The following is a 15,040-nucleotide window of genomic DNA, read 5'->3' as shown; positions in this document are numbered from 1 at the left end:
TAGTCCTCTCCACCCCATCGCCTCCTGCCCATTTCTGTCTTCAGTTCCACCTCTACCCTTTCTACTCAGTACCAAACCTTAGCCTGACAAGACTAAGCTCAGGGCTTAACCCTGCCTCACAGGGCAGTTACGCAGGATCAAATGCACTCACGACCAGTGGCATGGTCTAAGTTTTGCCCTGTCTCTGCAGTTCCATCTAATAAAGCTAATGCCCCCACCTTCCCTGGCACTACCCAGACCCCTTCCCTGCTTGACATTCCTCCATAACATGGTGATTAATCTGACACTGTTCTACTTGTTGGTTTCTTGTCAACCCCCCACCCACTCTGTTTGCCAATTTTCCCCACTACACTTGAAGCTCCGTGAAAGCAGAGCTTTATTTTGTTCAGTTCTATGATGTGCCAGGCACAAAGCAAGCACTCAAACATCTATTGGAGGAATGAGTGAAATGCCAGCTCCAGTCCCCAAATTACAGTAGCCACACCGGAGAAAATGTTCTTCAGGAGGTTGAATTCTACCAGCATAACAAACAAGGACAGAGTGCAAAATAAAAATAAAATAATAATAAATAATAATAAAACAAGGACAGAGTGATTTCAGAGGCCAGTGCTGTTTGAAAGCCACCATTTTAATGAGAACTTCTTCACCTGTCCTAGACTCCCTCCCCTCAGAAGACTCTCTTCCTGTTGAGAGTCAGTATTTTATACACCCAAACCAACTTCCAAACTCCAGACGTAGCTGTCTTCACCTTCTCCAGCTCTTCAGAGTTCCAACTTGACATGAGAGAGCATTGTGTGGAGGGAGGGTAAAGACTTTATAGGAAAAAAATGACAATGACATGCCTGATGGTTCATTTCTGGGTTTCTTCGCAGGCCAATTCAAATCCTCCAAAACAAGGTCAAGTAACCCAAGAGGCTTGCGTTTCCGTCACAAACTGTTCAGAAATTGTGCTCAGATCTCTGACTCAGACCAGGTGTCCTCCCCACATGGGCAAGGCCTGGTAGGGAGGCCACTCCAGTCTTTTCCAATAGCAATAAATAACCCTGCGGTCTGAGCAGCACTGGAGGCTGGCCGGGAACCACCCACGGCTACCGCTGGGAAGCCAGACCTGTCTCATAGCCCTCCGTCTTCATGTCATTGAGCCCCAGTTCCTCGTTTTGGTCAAATGTGCGATTATAGTGCTCCACCTTCATCTCAGGATCATCTTCTGGTGCGTACACGTTCTGCAAGGCCAAGGACAGACCATCAGTGCCTGTGCCATCCTGCCACCCCCACCCCCCCAGACAGCTTCCAATTCCCACTTTCCCAGGACCTTAAGGAGGTGTTTATTCCTTTTTGTTTTGTTTTGTTTTTGGCTGCACGCCATGCGGGATCTTAATTCCCTGACCGGGGATTGAACGTGCGCCCCCTGCAGTGGAAGCAGAGTCCTAACCACTGGACCACCAAGGAAGTCCCTTTATTCTCTTTTTAAGGGCCTCCAACACCCCATGGCTAGGCTCAACTCGTGGGCAGCAACAGAACCCACATGGGCTAGAAGTGGGACTGCAGGGAGAAAAACTTTCTATCTGCACCTTCTTACGAAGAGAGTAGCATAGTCTTAACAGTGGAGAGACCTTAGAACAGTTTTGCCTGACCCATAATAACTGCTCAATAAATGTTAAAGTTACTGTTAATCACCAGAGTATCTCCCTAGTCAGCTTAAAGCCTTTTCCCATCTTGGCCTCTGGACAAGGCACCATTTCTCCTCAATCCACAGTCAGATTTGCAAAATGAAAATGCCACTGCTGGACTTAGAGCTGGGACTCGAGCTAGACTAGAGGAAGAAGGAACCTGGGAGTCTCCTTTTTCCCCCTCTTGACACACACTTACAGTCCCATACACCTTCCCCCTTCCTCTCTCATGTTCCAATTTCTGCTAAAAGGTTCCTTGATAAAAAGCAGTTCATTTAGAATTAAGTCTCTCAGTTTCTGGAGAAATGATACATATTTAAGGAAGGTCAGAAAAGATATCTCTGTGAAATACCAGGGAAGGTCTACAGTACCTGCAAGTAGCTGTTTCCTGCTGGATCATCCATAACAAAGTGGGCCTTCATGTTACCCTCAATGATCTAAAGGAGACAGAATATAGCATGAGCATGTAAATCTTACATAGCTGCTGGCAGGAAGGGACTATGTCTGCCACACAGAAACCAACCCAATTTACACTGCAGAATCCCCCAAAGTTTTAAGAATTGGTGAAATGAAGGTGCCTCTAGAGGTGGAGTGGAGAGAATCTAAAATAAAGACTGTTAGACAGCTATTTAAGAAGCAATCCGGCATCCCCAATCTCCTCTCCCATTCCAAACAGACCAACGACTGCCCTTGCCCCACCCCAATAAAAGAGAATTCTGTGGAGAAGTTACCACAGCACACTATGGACAGGGGGACACTCGCCCAGGTGAGGGTAGAGGGAAAGAAATCAAGAACAGAAGTCAATGTACCCTTATTGGAAACAGACATACACACACCCCAGCCCTCTTCCCACACTCAGCTCTCAGAACACTGCCAGCCAAGCCTCCACCCTCAAGACAGGAAACGGAACACCCACTGATGGGAATCTGACCAGCCCAAGAGGAAACACCTAACAACTCTGGCACTGGAGTTACCTCAACAAAATGGCCAAGCTAAATCCCCCTCCAACGAGCCCAACGTCAGCAAGACTCACCCCACTCAGATGTTTTAGTCCTCTACTTTTAAATAGACAACCAATGACTACCAGACATCTGAGCAAAGCCCGTAATATTGAAAGACAGAAATCAAATGGGAAAAAAAACCTTAAGAGGAAATGGAAACTATGCGAGGAAAATAAAACGTCAAAAAAAAACACCCAAAATTAATATTCTCAAAGAGAAAAAAATACTACATCCTTAAAACAACAGGATGCTACTTTTTTAAAAGGAGGAGAAAGTATTGAAAGACCAAAAGCCACTTGGAAAATAAAAATGTCAGTGGAAATGAAAAACTCAATTGAAGGGTTGGAAAATTAAGATAATCTCCAAGAGTAGAGCAAACACAAAGAAACTGAAAACAGGACAAAAAAATAAGTAAATTACAGAAGACCAGACAAGTCAGTCTAACATCCAAAACATAGGGATTTCAGAAAGAGAGCACAGAGGGGAAGCAATAGAATACTTTTTAAAAGCTTCCTAGAACTGAGCCACATGAGTTTCCAGATTCAAAGAACCCACCAAGTGCTTAGCGACAATGGTTGAAAATTGACCCACGTACACCAAGTCACATCCTGAAATTTTACATCACAGGGGACACAAAAGTATCGCAAGAATAGGTCACAAACAAAAGATAGGGAATCAGAATGCCTTCAAACTTCTCAACAGCCAAACTGGGAAACTGAAAGACATTAGTGGGAAACTGGAAGACCTTAGAAATTCTGATAAAAAATTATTTCCATCCTAGAATTCTATTCCCAGCCATTAATCTAATATAAGAGTAGAATAAGGACTTCCCTGGTGGTGCACTGGATAAGAATCCGCCTGCCAATGCAAGGGACCCAGGTTTGAGTCCTTGTCCGGGAAGATCCCACATGCTGTGGAGCAACTAAGCCCGTGCGCCACAGCTACTGAGTCTGCACTCTAGAGCCCGTGAACCACAACTACTGAGCCCACGTGCCACAACTACTGAAGCCCATGTGCCTGGACCCCGTGTTCCACAAGAGAAGCCACCGCAATGGGAAGCCCGCACACCACAAGGAAGGGTAGCCCCCGCTCGCCGCAGCTACAGAAAGCCCGTGTGCAGCAACGAAGACTCAGTGCAGCCAAAATTAAAATATTAATTTTAAAAAAAAGGTGGAATAAAAAAATTTTCAGACATGCAAAGTCCCAGAAATTTTACTTCCCATGCATTTTCTTAAGAAGCTACTGGAGAAGAGGCTCCAACAGAAAAAAGGGAGAAAACCAAGAAAGGAGATGGCATGGGATATCAGAAACCAAGAGAATCCCCAACATGTCGGTTAGATGTTTACATGTGGCAAGAAAGGGTATGCAGCTTCTTGTTCACTGGAGCCCCAGGACCACAAGCACTGACCGGCCAGAGTCCTCTCACCTGGTTCAACTTCTGGCTAAACTCCTGCAGTTTCTCTGTCCGGCCAGGACTGGAACTGTCGCCCAGTGTGAAAGGGTTCTTGGTCACCTGCAATAAATGGCATCCAAACTGCTAGAATACTGGCTCCATGTTTGATAGGCTTAACCATAAACCTGGTGCGGGGTGACAGGGGTGCCTGTCAGGGAAGCTTGGTCGCCATTTGTGCCGCACCGCCTTTCTGACCTAGGCGGCCACCCCTAAAACCGTGTGAATTAATCTGCCAAGATGATAACGGGCAACATGAAACAAAAACTATAGAAATGTTCTTAAATATGATCTCTAGTCCTCATTGGAAGAAGTGCAAAATAAAGTATAATTTACAAAGACAAAATGCCCGACGACTGATAACCAGTTAAGCAAAATGATTCATTAAGAGGATAAACATATGGGTTAAGTCAACACACACATATATATGTATGTTCGGGACTTTTTTAGGTGCTGGAAGGACCCTCATGACCCCATTTTACAGTGAAATAAATGACTTACCCAAAACCGCAAAATATCTACATCAGCCCAGAATTAGAATTAGGTGTGAGAATTTCCATTCTGAATTTCCAACAAACTTATCATCACAATCCAAAATAATATTTAAGCCTCTCAAATCAGCTTTAAAGCAAAGAAACCTCAGTTATCAGCTCCAAAAACTAGGACCTTTGCAGCCTTCCAGCCCCTTCCCCACAGCTGCACTGCGGAAGATGCCATGCACTATACTCAGGGGACTCACCAGTTCCCGGATGTCCTTCAGTATCCCCTCCAGTGTGGTGAACTTGCCCCCAAGGACAGCCATTCCCAGTTCAAATTCCAGCTCTGGGATTTCCATGCTACATGTCTCGGACTGTGAGATGAGAGATCAAATTAGGCTTTAAATCAGGAGCTGCTAGAGAAAGCTAACCAGAGTCCTCCTGCCAAATTAGTACCACCAGTGATAATCTGGGGACAAAGCCAGCTGTCCCAGTTTTCTCTGAATCTCCAATTAAAGCTAGACTCACTCCTAGAACCAACCTTAAAAGGGGGCATTCTGAGTCATGGCTCCAGCAGACATCCTGTCATTAGAGATCTATGCTCTAATGACAGCAGACATCCTGTCATTAGAGATCAGAAACAAGGGCCCTCACAGACACTAGAGGCAAAAGGCTGCCAAGTCATCAGAAAGAGCTTAGGGGTCACCTTCTGAATCTGCACTTCCTACCATGGATTAACTCTGCTCAGGGATCCTCAAACCCAAGGAAGTAAGGAGGTACTTCACAACGCCAGGATATGATTGAGAAAAGACAAATTCCCCCTCGACAGAGACAGCCACGTGCAGAGGAGAGTCACTTCCCCAAGCAGGTTGTTACCTTGAGCAGGTCTCGAGTCATATCTGAGGGATCAGTGATGTAGAAGGTGATCCTGGTGCCCAAGGGCTCTACTGCGCCTCCAGATTTCACCTGCAACAGACAGCAGTGCCAGGAGCAGCAGCAGAGGAGACACCCATCCTCACCTGGTGCGGGGAGACCCGGAAGGGCTGGGGGAGTAGGCTTGGGCCTCCAATCAGGCCCACTAATGGCTACCAAGGACAGTGCTTTCTAAACCAACAGTGGCAGCAGTCACCCAAACCAAAATCACTGAAAGCTGGCCAGAAGCAGAGTGCCCAGCACCGGCAGCCTGCCAAAGATTCACCCCAGATTGCCAAGAAACGAATTCACGGTTAAAAAAATGACTCTTGGGGCTGAAAGGGACTTCCAACTGCAACTAGTGTGTAGATTCCCTTTATAATTTTCTGGTTTAAGAATTGAAACAGCTTATGCGTGAATACACTCAGGAAAAGGGAATTTACAACCCTCCAAGGCAGACCACTCTATATTCAGATAGACCTTGAAAGTTTTTTATTACTGAGTCAAAATCTGCCTCCCTGCTCTTCCACCCCTCTGAGCTGTAGGTCAAAAAGTAGTTCTCTCTCTTCCATATAACCAACTTTGAATGTCTTCAACAAGTTATGCTATCTCTAACTTTTCTTCCCTAAGCTAATTTCTAGTTCAAGAGCTCCTCACCCTAAGCAGCTTCAGAAAGGATGAAAGCTACTCTTCCCAAACGATGAAGCCCACCCACCTCATTGGTCCGATGGCCGCAGTTCTCGCAGTTGGTAGCCATGATGATAACCTCCTTAAAGTGGGGAATTTCTGGAAGATGGAATTAAGGAAATCTGCTTCCAGGACAGCAAGACCACCCTGTGGGGAAGAACAAATCCGAACCCCACAAACACAGAGCTGCTGGTCCCAGGACTGCAGGAAAGAGATCACAAGAAGCAGCCTAACTCAGACAGCCCCCCAGAAGAGGGCAAGGTCACCACCCACGGCGATCGCTGTTCATCAGTGTTTGATGACATGGCTCAGGCCACACGCAGGAGCCTAGAGACCATGGCCTAATTCTCTCTTTGAACCCAAAAGCCAAGGTGCACGGTCTCATCAAAGGCAACATCCCTCTCATCGCTCGGAATAAAGCCTTGTGCTTTCCCTGAAGGGAGTACTCTCCAGCTTGAATATAATCTTCATGCCTGAGTCAGATGAAGAGCAACCCAACTGCCCGACAAAAGATACGAACTAGCTTCATGTTGGTCTGGGCTGGAGCATTGCATTCCGGGCAGTTGGTGTTGAACTGGAGCACCTGGAACACAACAGGGGACGTAGAGTGAGCCCTCCCAAGCAGGTGAAGCCTGCTCAGGCTGAAGACATTCAGCTGGTACACTGGCGGCCACCCGTGAACAGCGTCAGTCTCAGCCCAACACTCTGCTCCTTCCTCCACAGTTGCCAATGTGACTCACTTCGTTTCTGAGATCTTCCTCTTCTGGTTTCTCTTCTGGTTCCTCTGCCTAAAGTAGCAGAGATGCAAATCATACGTTGGCACACAGACCTCAGCCTCGCCAACACCCTGCCCCAGAGTGAGAGAAAATGCTCTGGCTTGCTTACGTCAGCTGCCACCTCGTGGGTTTAACAGAGAAGTTGGAAAGCAAAGCCCCAGGCAAGGGAAGAACAGAGCTTAGGATAGGATCACAGCCACTGCTGTCCTGTGTTGTAAAGTTTACCCAAAGTCCTTAAGTGAGCTAGAGGGGAGGCACACACATGCTGAGATAGCGTACACAGGGCGGCAGCAGCAAAATAAGTTCCCACTGACTCCCAGCAATCGGAGTGCAAGATAATTCCAGAGCATTCTTCTGGCTTCTTCAGGGCACTTACCTGGAGCCCCAGCATCTCTTCCTGCTGTAGAGTCCGATTATAGTGTGTGATCACCAGGGCATCATCTTTCCGGGGAGCATGTGGGTTTTCCACAAAGCTGTTCCCTGAGGGATCATCAATGATCTAACAGATGGGTAACGAGAGAGCAGTTATAACAAGAAATCATGTACGATCCTCCACCTACCATCAGACCACAGAGGCACCACAGAAAAATCTCAGACTGTCTTAATGGTCCCTCCTACCCTAAATCTAGGGCACCTGGAGTCCCTCAGTACTCACCAGGGTGAAAGGAGAGGCCACTTGCTTTAGCTCCTTCAGTTTGACAATGAACTCATCAATTCTTTCAGCCGTGGCTTCTTCATTCGCCTGACAGGAACAAAGAGTAAAAGATCAGCCCTGGGGATAGAATTTATGCCCCCATCACTTCCGACAGGAAGCCACCACCTGTCTTAGTGTGACTGGGAACAGAGACTCAGGCTTCACGATAAGAGGTAGCAAATTAGTTTGAAGTTTATGGGCGGTGCCAGATGAGCCTCATTGTCTCGCTCATTCAGCCATTTAGTCCAGGCATTTGTGCCAGGTTATAGATAACAGTAAATGAACCAGAGCCCTCTCATGGGGCTCCACAGCCAGTTAAGACGACAGATGACTAAATTTGCAATTATATTATTTCATACATATATATATATGTATATATGAAATGTCATAATAAACATAAGATACAATGGAACACTCAGGAAGCACAGATAAGCCCAAGAATATCAGGAAAGGGTCTTTGGAGGCAATGTTACAGTGTCTGTCTGGGAAGAGGCCTCAATGTACAGTGGGGGAGGGGAAGTGGAAAGGAATAGTGGTACAGCATAGGCAACATCCAGGCAGCTATAACATCGCTGTGTGCTTCCCCACAAAGTTCTCCAACATTCAATCAGAGACAGCTCAGCCACGTGGGAAGGGGAACAAGTGTACATAAATAATTTTTCCTTGAGCTGCCGCCATCAGAAAACCCCAGCTCACCCTTCGTGAGGGCTGATCCAGCTCCAGGCCAGAGACGGCACGGCTGATCAATCCTTCAACAGTAGTCAGAGCTGGTGAGGAAGAACAAAAGACTGGTCAGTCTTCACTTCGCTATCAAGTGCCTGCAGGACCCTGGGCAGTTCACTTGAACCCTCTGGGCCTTGATTTCACCTGTAAAATAAGGAGGCAGGGAACAAGGTTCCATTCACCTCTAACTCATTCTGGTTTTTCTGTAAGATGATGTGGAAAAACCCGGACGAAGCTTTTGGCCAACCCAATACTATCTTAAGCTGCTTCACCTAAGCTTTCTGTTTATGTTAAACCAATGAAGATCACAATGATGTGGCCAAACCCACACACAAGCCACTAGGCCTGGTACCAGGAGTTTTGCAAGAAAGTAAGATTTGAGCTAGGCATGAACAGTGCAAACACTCTGACCTTAAACTTACCTCCTTTCTGGCTGAAGGCAGGAATTTCAAAATCCAGCTCTGGGATCCTTGTGGTGGCAGAGTCAGTCTTCACTACTTCTCTGTTCATGTCCTGGGCAGAAATAAAAACCTTCAGTCCACAGAGGTCTCAACAATACAGGTTCTTCTCAGGAAATAACAGAGTGCCCCCCCCCCCCCCCCCCCCCCCCCCCCCCGCAACCACCACCCTCAGAGGCCCCAGCCCAGCTGTCTCTTCCTCTCTCCACTAGGGGGAGTCCGGACTACTCCTGCGGAATAGTACCTTGATGTGAAAACCAGCTACCCAAACGATGAGAGTACTATTCATAACTACTGCTCATTTGATACTTTCTGACAAAGTTTACAAAGCGCTTTCACAAGTCTTACCTCACCTGAGCAGATGACAGCACCAACGCCATTTTACAAAGGAGGAAACTGAGGCTTGAACACTTAAGTGGATTTATTTGAGGTCCGACCACCTGGACCAGAGCTATGACTCCAGTCCCCAAGCTTTCTCTAGGACACTAGGGTAACTGCTCTGGGCTCCTCTCACCTCCTGGGCCCTGACGGTCAAAGTATAGCGCACTCCCTGGTCCTGTATCCTGCCTGCCGACTGGATCTCCGTGTTGTTCCAGCCACAGTGCTCGCAGGAAAAGGAGCTCACGATTATTTCTCTAAAGAAGGGAATCTCGGTGAGCAGGAGGCGCGTCATGCCCTAGGGAAGCAGAAGACAGTTAGGGAAAGAACCAATGAAACCCCCATCCCCCATCTACTGACCCCCGGGCGTGCCTCGCCTCCGGGTCCCCAACTGGACCAGCCTGGCCAGGTCGCCGACCCCCGCTCCTCCCCTCCTCAAACCAACCCTCCAGCCGCCCGTGGCCGCGCCCCCGCCTCACATTACGGTAGCAGTTCATGCACAGCGATTCGATCTCGGTAGGCTGCTGCTCCTCGTCATCAGCGCTAATAGGCCGGAACAAGTGCCCCGTCCCGGGCTGTCGGGTCTGGACGGGCGAGGGAGCGGCAGCAGCCGCCGGGAGGCCAGGATCCACAGCCCCACTGGCCAACATGACCACGCGCTGCTCAGGCCCCAACTTCGGTCTTCTGCGCCTCTCTTGGCCCCACCCCTTCCTCCGGCACTTCCGCCAGCTACCGCCCCGCCCATCCTTAAAGAGGCCGAGGACTCCCCTCGGGGAACAGTACCTGACACGCGGTTTTCCAGTTGCCGGGATTATTCGGTCCAGACTTCCAAAGCCAGCCGGATCCAGGCTTTGCCTCCACCTCAATTCAGGCGTCACTGCCCCCAGGGCGTCCTCTCAGACCCAGGGCAGTTTTTTGCTCCTTTGCAATAGCTCCGCCATACTGGGTTCTAACTATTAGTCCACAAGTCTAACTACGAGAGGCTTGACGGCAAGGGGCCTGGCCGTCCATCTGTATCCCTGAGGAGGCGCGCTCCTCCCTGGGTTTGCTTGGATCCGCCGTTGGGCCAGATGCTGCCTAGGCTCTAGATCACCCTCCCTTAGTCCCTCAATCTGTCTCCATTTCTGTTCTTCTCACTCCCTATTTCTGTCCTCATAAACACCTGCCCAAATTCCTGCCTCAAATACACGGCCCTCACTTTTACCCCTATTGGCTCATCCCCACCATATCCAACCCCAGCTGACTCACCCCTCCTGATCTCCTAACCACCACCAACAAAAACACCTCTTCGGGGGGTAAACTTTCCTTCCCAGCACCTCCTCTCCCTGGGCACCTTTCTCCCACTTCTGGTGCTAAATCTAGGGTGTCATGGAAGAGATCCAGTCTGCAGGCATGATGAGGCCCGATTCAGATGGGGTCTGTGCTATGAGGGAGTGTGGCAGTGAGAACTCTGTGCAGGGTGGGCTAAGCCGGGAGGAAAGGGTGCTGCCCTGGATGTTCTAAGGGTACTGGACTGGGTGTGTTTACCCTTTCCTCTCTCCTCTTCCCTCCACTTCAGCCACCCCCAATTTTGGACTTCCCAGGGAGCTATGAGGAGTTTGGTTGCCCCCAAGTGAATATGTACATGGGGAATGGGGGTGGGGGTATGAGTTTGAGGGTCCAAGAAGAGGGTCAGTCATAAAAAGAGGGACAGTCAAAGAAGAGGCCATTCAGGGGCTTCCCTGGTGGCGCAGTGGTTGAGAGTCCGCCTGCCGATGCAGGGGACACGGGTTCGTGCCCCGGTCCGGGAAGATCCCACATGCCGCAGGGCGGCTGGGCCCGTGAGCCATGGCCGCTGAACCTGTGTGTCCGGAGCCTGTGCTCCGCAACGGGAGAGGCCACAACAGTGAGAGGGCCACGTACCGCAAAAAAAAATAAAAATAAAAAGAGGCCATTCAAAATCTGGAACAGCCGGGACAAAGAAGACAGGCCACCTCAGGGGCCTATACCTCATGCACACCGTCCTGTGGTAAGCAGGCTGGTGAACAATGCAGGTGCAGAGGAAGGGTCTCTAACCCAGGCACACCACAGGTGTGACAAACAGCTGTCAGCCCAGCCAGAGCAACACCCCTCCGATACAACTGGATTAGGAAGAGGTCAATGAGAAAGAGTAGCGAGGGATTGAAGGCGGGTGATGGGTGTGCTTTGGGGATAGTGGTGAGGCCACTGCTTTCAGACATAGTCCAAATGAGAGTCACACCAGGCAAATAAGCTTCCATCATAAGCATCTATTTCATTTGTGTCAGAAATCTAGACTTCCGCCTGGGAGTCGGGAGGGAGGGGCCAGAGATGAGGAGGGCACGCAGTAGGCTCCCCAGAGAGTTTTAAGTAGCCTTCACAGATTGGAGGGCTCAGTCAGCTGTTTAGATGTAGTGTTATGTAAGGAAATCCAGGCTCTGCTCCCTCCCATCACGACCCACACCATTTGTCTACACCAGCATCAGCCAGCAGGGATATATACACACACACCATCACATGTTCTCTTCATCATATTTTCTGCTCTTTCTCCCTTCTCTTCCCCCAACAGAAGCTGTCATGGCAGTCCTGGGGAGAAAAGAGCTCCTCTCTGTGGACCAGCTCTAGCAGTGGCCACCAGGTGGCCAGAAGTGATCAGAGCCTGGCCCTGGGAAGAAGAGGCACGGGCTTCCAGCACCATGGCAACAGGCTTGCACATAATGACCCTGCACATACAGTGCCTCCTTCCCGCCCTCTCCCGCCACCCCAGAATGGAGCAACTCAGGAGGATTCCCAAATGAGCACGGGAAGCCGGGTTTGCAAAGCCTGGTGAATGTAATGCATCCGGACGGGGGAATTGCAGGTGGCTGGATGGCCTAGGACAACAGCCCTTTGAGTGACCTCAGCTATCCTGTGCAGGGCCCTCCACCCTCTGCCCAAAAGGCCACTGTCAAGGACATAGCTATGTTAGAGGTTCAGATCTTGGGCTCCCCAGACAAGAATCTGGGACGTGGACAAGTAGACTCTCAGGGCTCCCCCAGATGGCCAGGACTATGGTCACGAAGGCTGTAGTTGATGTCTTCCCACAGGTCGTCGAGGCGGGCCTGCAGCTCGCTCCGGGCCTTGCCTCGGTCCCCTTGTAGGAATTCTGGAGCGAAGGCGCTGTGGCCTGGCGGAGGTGGCGCCAGCTGCTGCTGGATCTGCTTGGTCTCTTGGTCAATGGCACGGGTGAAGGCGGCAATCTGCAGGAAGGTGTCTTGGCGGAAAGCCTGGAGTCGTTGGCGCACCTCCTGAGACAGCACCTGTGGGTCCGGCTGGGCCTCTTCCTCTGCACCGTCAGCACCGGCGCCAGCAAAGGCGCTGAGCTCTTCACGCAGCTGGTCGAGGTTCTGCTGGATGCGCGTGTGCAGGGCCTTGGCCTTGAGCGTGAGCTTGCGCGAGAGCACCTGCACGCAGCGGCTGAGGCGCGCCGGGCTGGCGGCCGCATGCGGCGCCACGCTGCGGTGCAGCTCCTGCACGTGGTGCCCGATGCCGGTCACCAGGCGCTCCGCGTACGGGTGGAAGAGCTCCTTCACGCGGCCAGTGTGGTTTGCCACGTGGTCCTGCAGCTCCTGCAGCAGGCTCCGCGCCTCTTCCACGCCCCCCAGCAGCTGGGCCTTGGTGCCCTCTCCGACCACGCGCAGCTGCTCCTGCAGCTCCTGCACGCGCAGGGCCACCTGCTCCATCAGCTCCACCGTGTAGGGCTGCAGCTGCCGCCGCAACCCCTCCAGGTTCCAGCCCACGCGCTCGTGCACCTCGGCCATGTAGGGCTCCAGACGCTCCCTCACTTCCTCCAGCTCCTCCTGCAGCTGCTGCCGCATGCCCACCGGGTCGTGTGGGAGCCCGGGAGGCTCCCTCCCCTGCCCATTCAAAGGGCCCAGCTTTTCCAGGAAGTTGTTCATATTGCTGACGTCTGGCTCAAGTCTGTCTTTCAGGCTCCTGGGGAAGGAGACAGACAATCAGGCCATCAGACTGCTAGCACACTCATCTCCTTTGCCCCAAGGATGTCACTCACTGATCCTATGGAGAAACCAAGGATGCAGGGCGGTGGCCCCAAAGCCGGGTCTCCAGTACTAACCCAAGCCAACCATGACTCCTCCCACAGGAAGTACAAACACATGGCATACGCATATCCAGGTGAACACTTCCCAATTCCTTGTGCACGGAGGCACCTGGCCTCTCACATAATCCTTTCGTTCTGGAGGCTGCAATGGGGGGGCCCTCTCCCCTGCTCCCTGGTCCCACGCCTCAGAGGGCATGGAGGCAGCAGCTAAAGAGAGATCAAAGGCGGAGGCTGCCGGCAGGGGCTGCTGAACAGCCCAGGAAGGCCAGGATAGAGGGCAGAGCTAGCACCGCTCTGTTCTCTTCCCAGGGAGGACCACAGGTTGAGCAATCAGGCACTGCGTCATCCCACCCTCTGGGTGTCTTCTCCCTTTGACCGCCCCCCTTGCCCTGGCCACTCACGTGGGCTCCCGTGCCAGCTTCTGCTGCTGGATCTGCTCCACCCTGCCTTTGTCCGTGCTGCTCTGGCTGAAGTAGTCCCAGAAGCCTTTCCGTGCCTGGGTGATTGAAAGCACTGTGGAGAGGGAGCAGGTGAACAGGGGATGGGTTTCCTCCCCCAGGGTGGACGGACCCCTCAGTCCAGCCTCCACCCACTCCTCCACAGTGAAGTCAGGGTTGGAGACCCACCTGAGAGGAGGGCCAGAGCCCAGGTCAGAACTGCAGCCATACTTGCCATGATGTTCTCTGAGAAGAAAGGTGAATGGAGGCCTGGTGAGAGTGAAGAAGCAAAGAAGGGACACCTCCCATGGGACTTGCCCCAAATCTGTTAACCCTCCCCTGGGTGTAGGGAGCTCAGAGCTAACAGGGCTTAAGAGGACTGACCTAGTTGAATGTGGCTGGGAGGGAAAGGGTGTCTTCCTGGGATGGGTTGGGGGGCTCCTTTTTCACCTCATCACATCATATAGAGTTTGTGGAGCTCAAACTGCTTTGTAAAGGTCCCCCCCCTGACCCCACCCCGCCCAGGAGACCCCAGGAGCAGCTCCCTCAGCCACTTCTGCCACCACTCCCCTGCTCACCTATTCCTGCCCCCATTTCATGGCTGGGAAAACTGAGGTATCCCAGGGGTGGGGGAAGAAGCTACTCTGCCGAAGTGCTCTAAGAGGAGGTCCTTAATTCTTAGTTCCCACCCACAGCTCTCTGCTCAGTCCCCTCCCTTAGGACTCCGACCCACATCCCTCTGCCCTGGCTGCTCACCTGCTCGGTTCTGGGCACAGAGAGCAGACATTCCGCTTTATAGTCCAGGGCCTGGGCCTCTGGCAACAATTGCTCTGAGTAAATACCACGTGGAAGTTCAAAGAAGGATGACCTCAGCTGCCTCCCAGTGCTTACCTCCTGCCCTTTCCTGGTACCCAGGGGGTTAATGAGTACCCTAGTAACTGGATGCTGCCCCAGTAGAAAAGCGCTTCCTGGAAAGTTTTACAAGGAGTGGGCCTGAACTCCTCACCCAGTTCCCCCAAACTCCTTGACTTCCAACCTTCCTGTGGACCTACTGGCTGACCCACCAATAGAGACAAGCCTGTTTGTCTGCTGAGGGCCCGGCTCTTACTCAACTGCCCAGAAGCACTGTGCCCCAGCCAGACAGGGACAGTGTCCAGCTGCCTGAACCTGAGCAGCCCTTGACACCTCCACCACGGGCTACTCAGGCAGCCTGGGAAGAGCCAGCATTTATAGGGTTGAAGACCCACCCACCTTCCAATTTATGAAATAATCCTGGAACAAG

The 15,040-nt window shown here is 51.3% G+C and overlaps 2 protein-coding genes across 2 annotated transcripts; both read right to left on the bottom strand.

The window, feature by feature from the left end:
• Positions 1-607: 607 nt before the first annotated feature.
• ZPR1 (ZPR1 zinc finger) lies at positions 608-9,927 on the bottom strand. Its single transcript, XM_033862040.2, has 14 exons — positions 9,705-9,927; positions 9,362-9,523; positions 8,812-8,902; positions 8,363-8,433; positions 7,628-7,714; positions 7,349-7,471; positions 6,937-6,984; positions 6,713-6,779; positions 6,225-6,295; positions 5,474-5,563; positions 4,861-4,971; positions 4,098-4,184; positions 2,042-2,107; positions 608-1,223 (listed from the first exon to the last, which is right to left on the bottom strand). Exons 1-14 carry the CDS (start codon positions 9,873-9,875, stop codon positions 1,089-1,091), a joined length of 1,380 nt encoding a protein of 459 aa, XP_033717931.1. The 5' UTR covers positions 9,876-9,927; the 3' UTR covers positions 608-1,088.
• Positions 9,928-11,485: 1,558 nt separating this feature from the next.
• APOA5 (apolipoprotein A5) lies at positions 11,486-14,545 on the bottom strand. The gene is made up of 4 exons (XM_019942033.2): positions 14,515-14,545; positions 13,948-14,004; positions 13,723-13,834; positions 11,486-13,197 (listed from the first exon to the last, which is right to left on the bottom strand). The coding sequence occupies exons 1-4, from the start codon at positions 14,543-14,545 to the stop codon at positions 12,246-12,248; spliced, it is 1,152 nt and encodes a 383-aa protein (XP_019797592.2). The 3' UTR covers positions 11,486-12,245.
• Between the last annotated feature and the right edge of the window lie 495 nt (positions 14,546-15,040).

This window comes from Tursiops truncatus, chromosome 8 (genome assembly GCF_011762595.2).
Source record: "Tursiops truncatus isolate mTurTru1 chromosome 8, mTurTru1.mat.Y, whole genome shotgun sequence".
In the NCBI taxonomy this organism is placed as follows: Eukaryota; Metazoa; Chordata; class Mammalia; order Artiodactyla; family Delphinidae; genus Tursiops; species Tursiops truncatus.
This window is presented reverse-complemented; position numbering and strand designations above follow the sequence as displayed.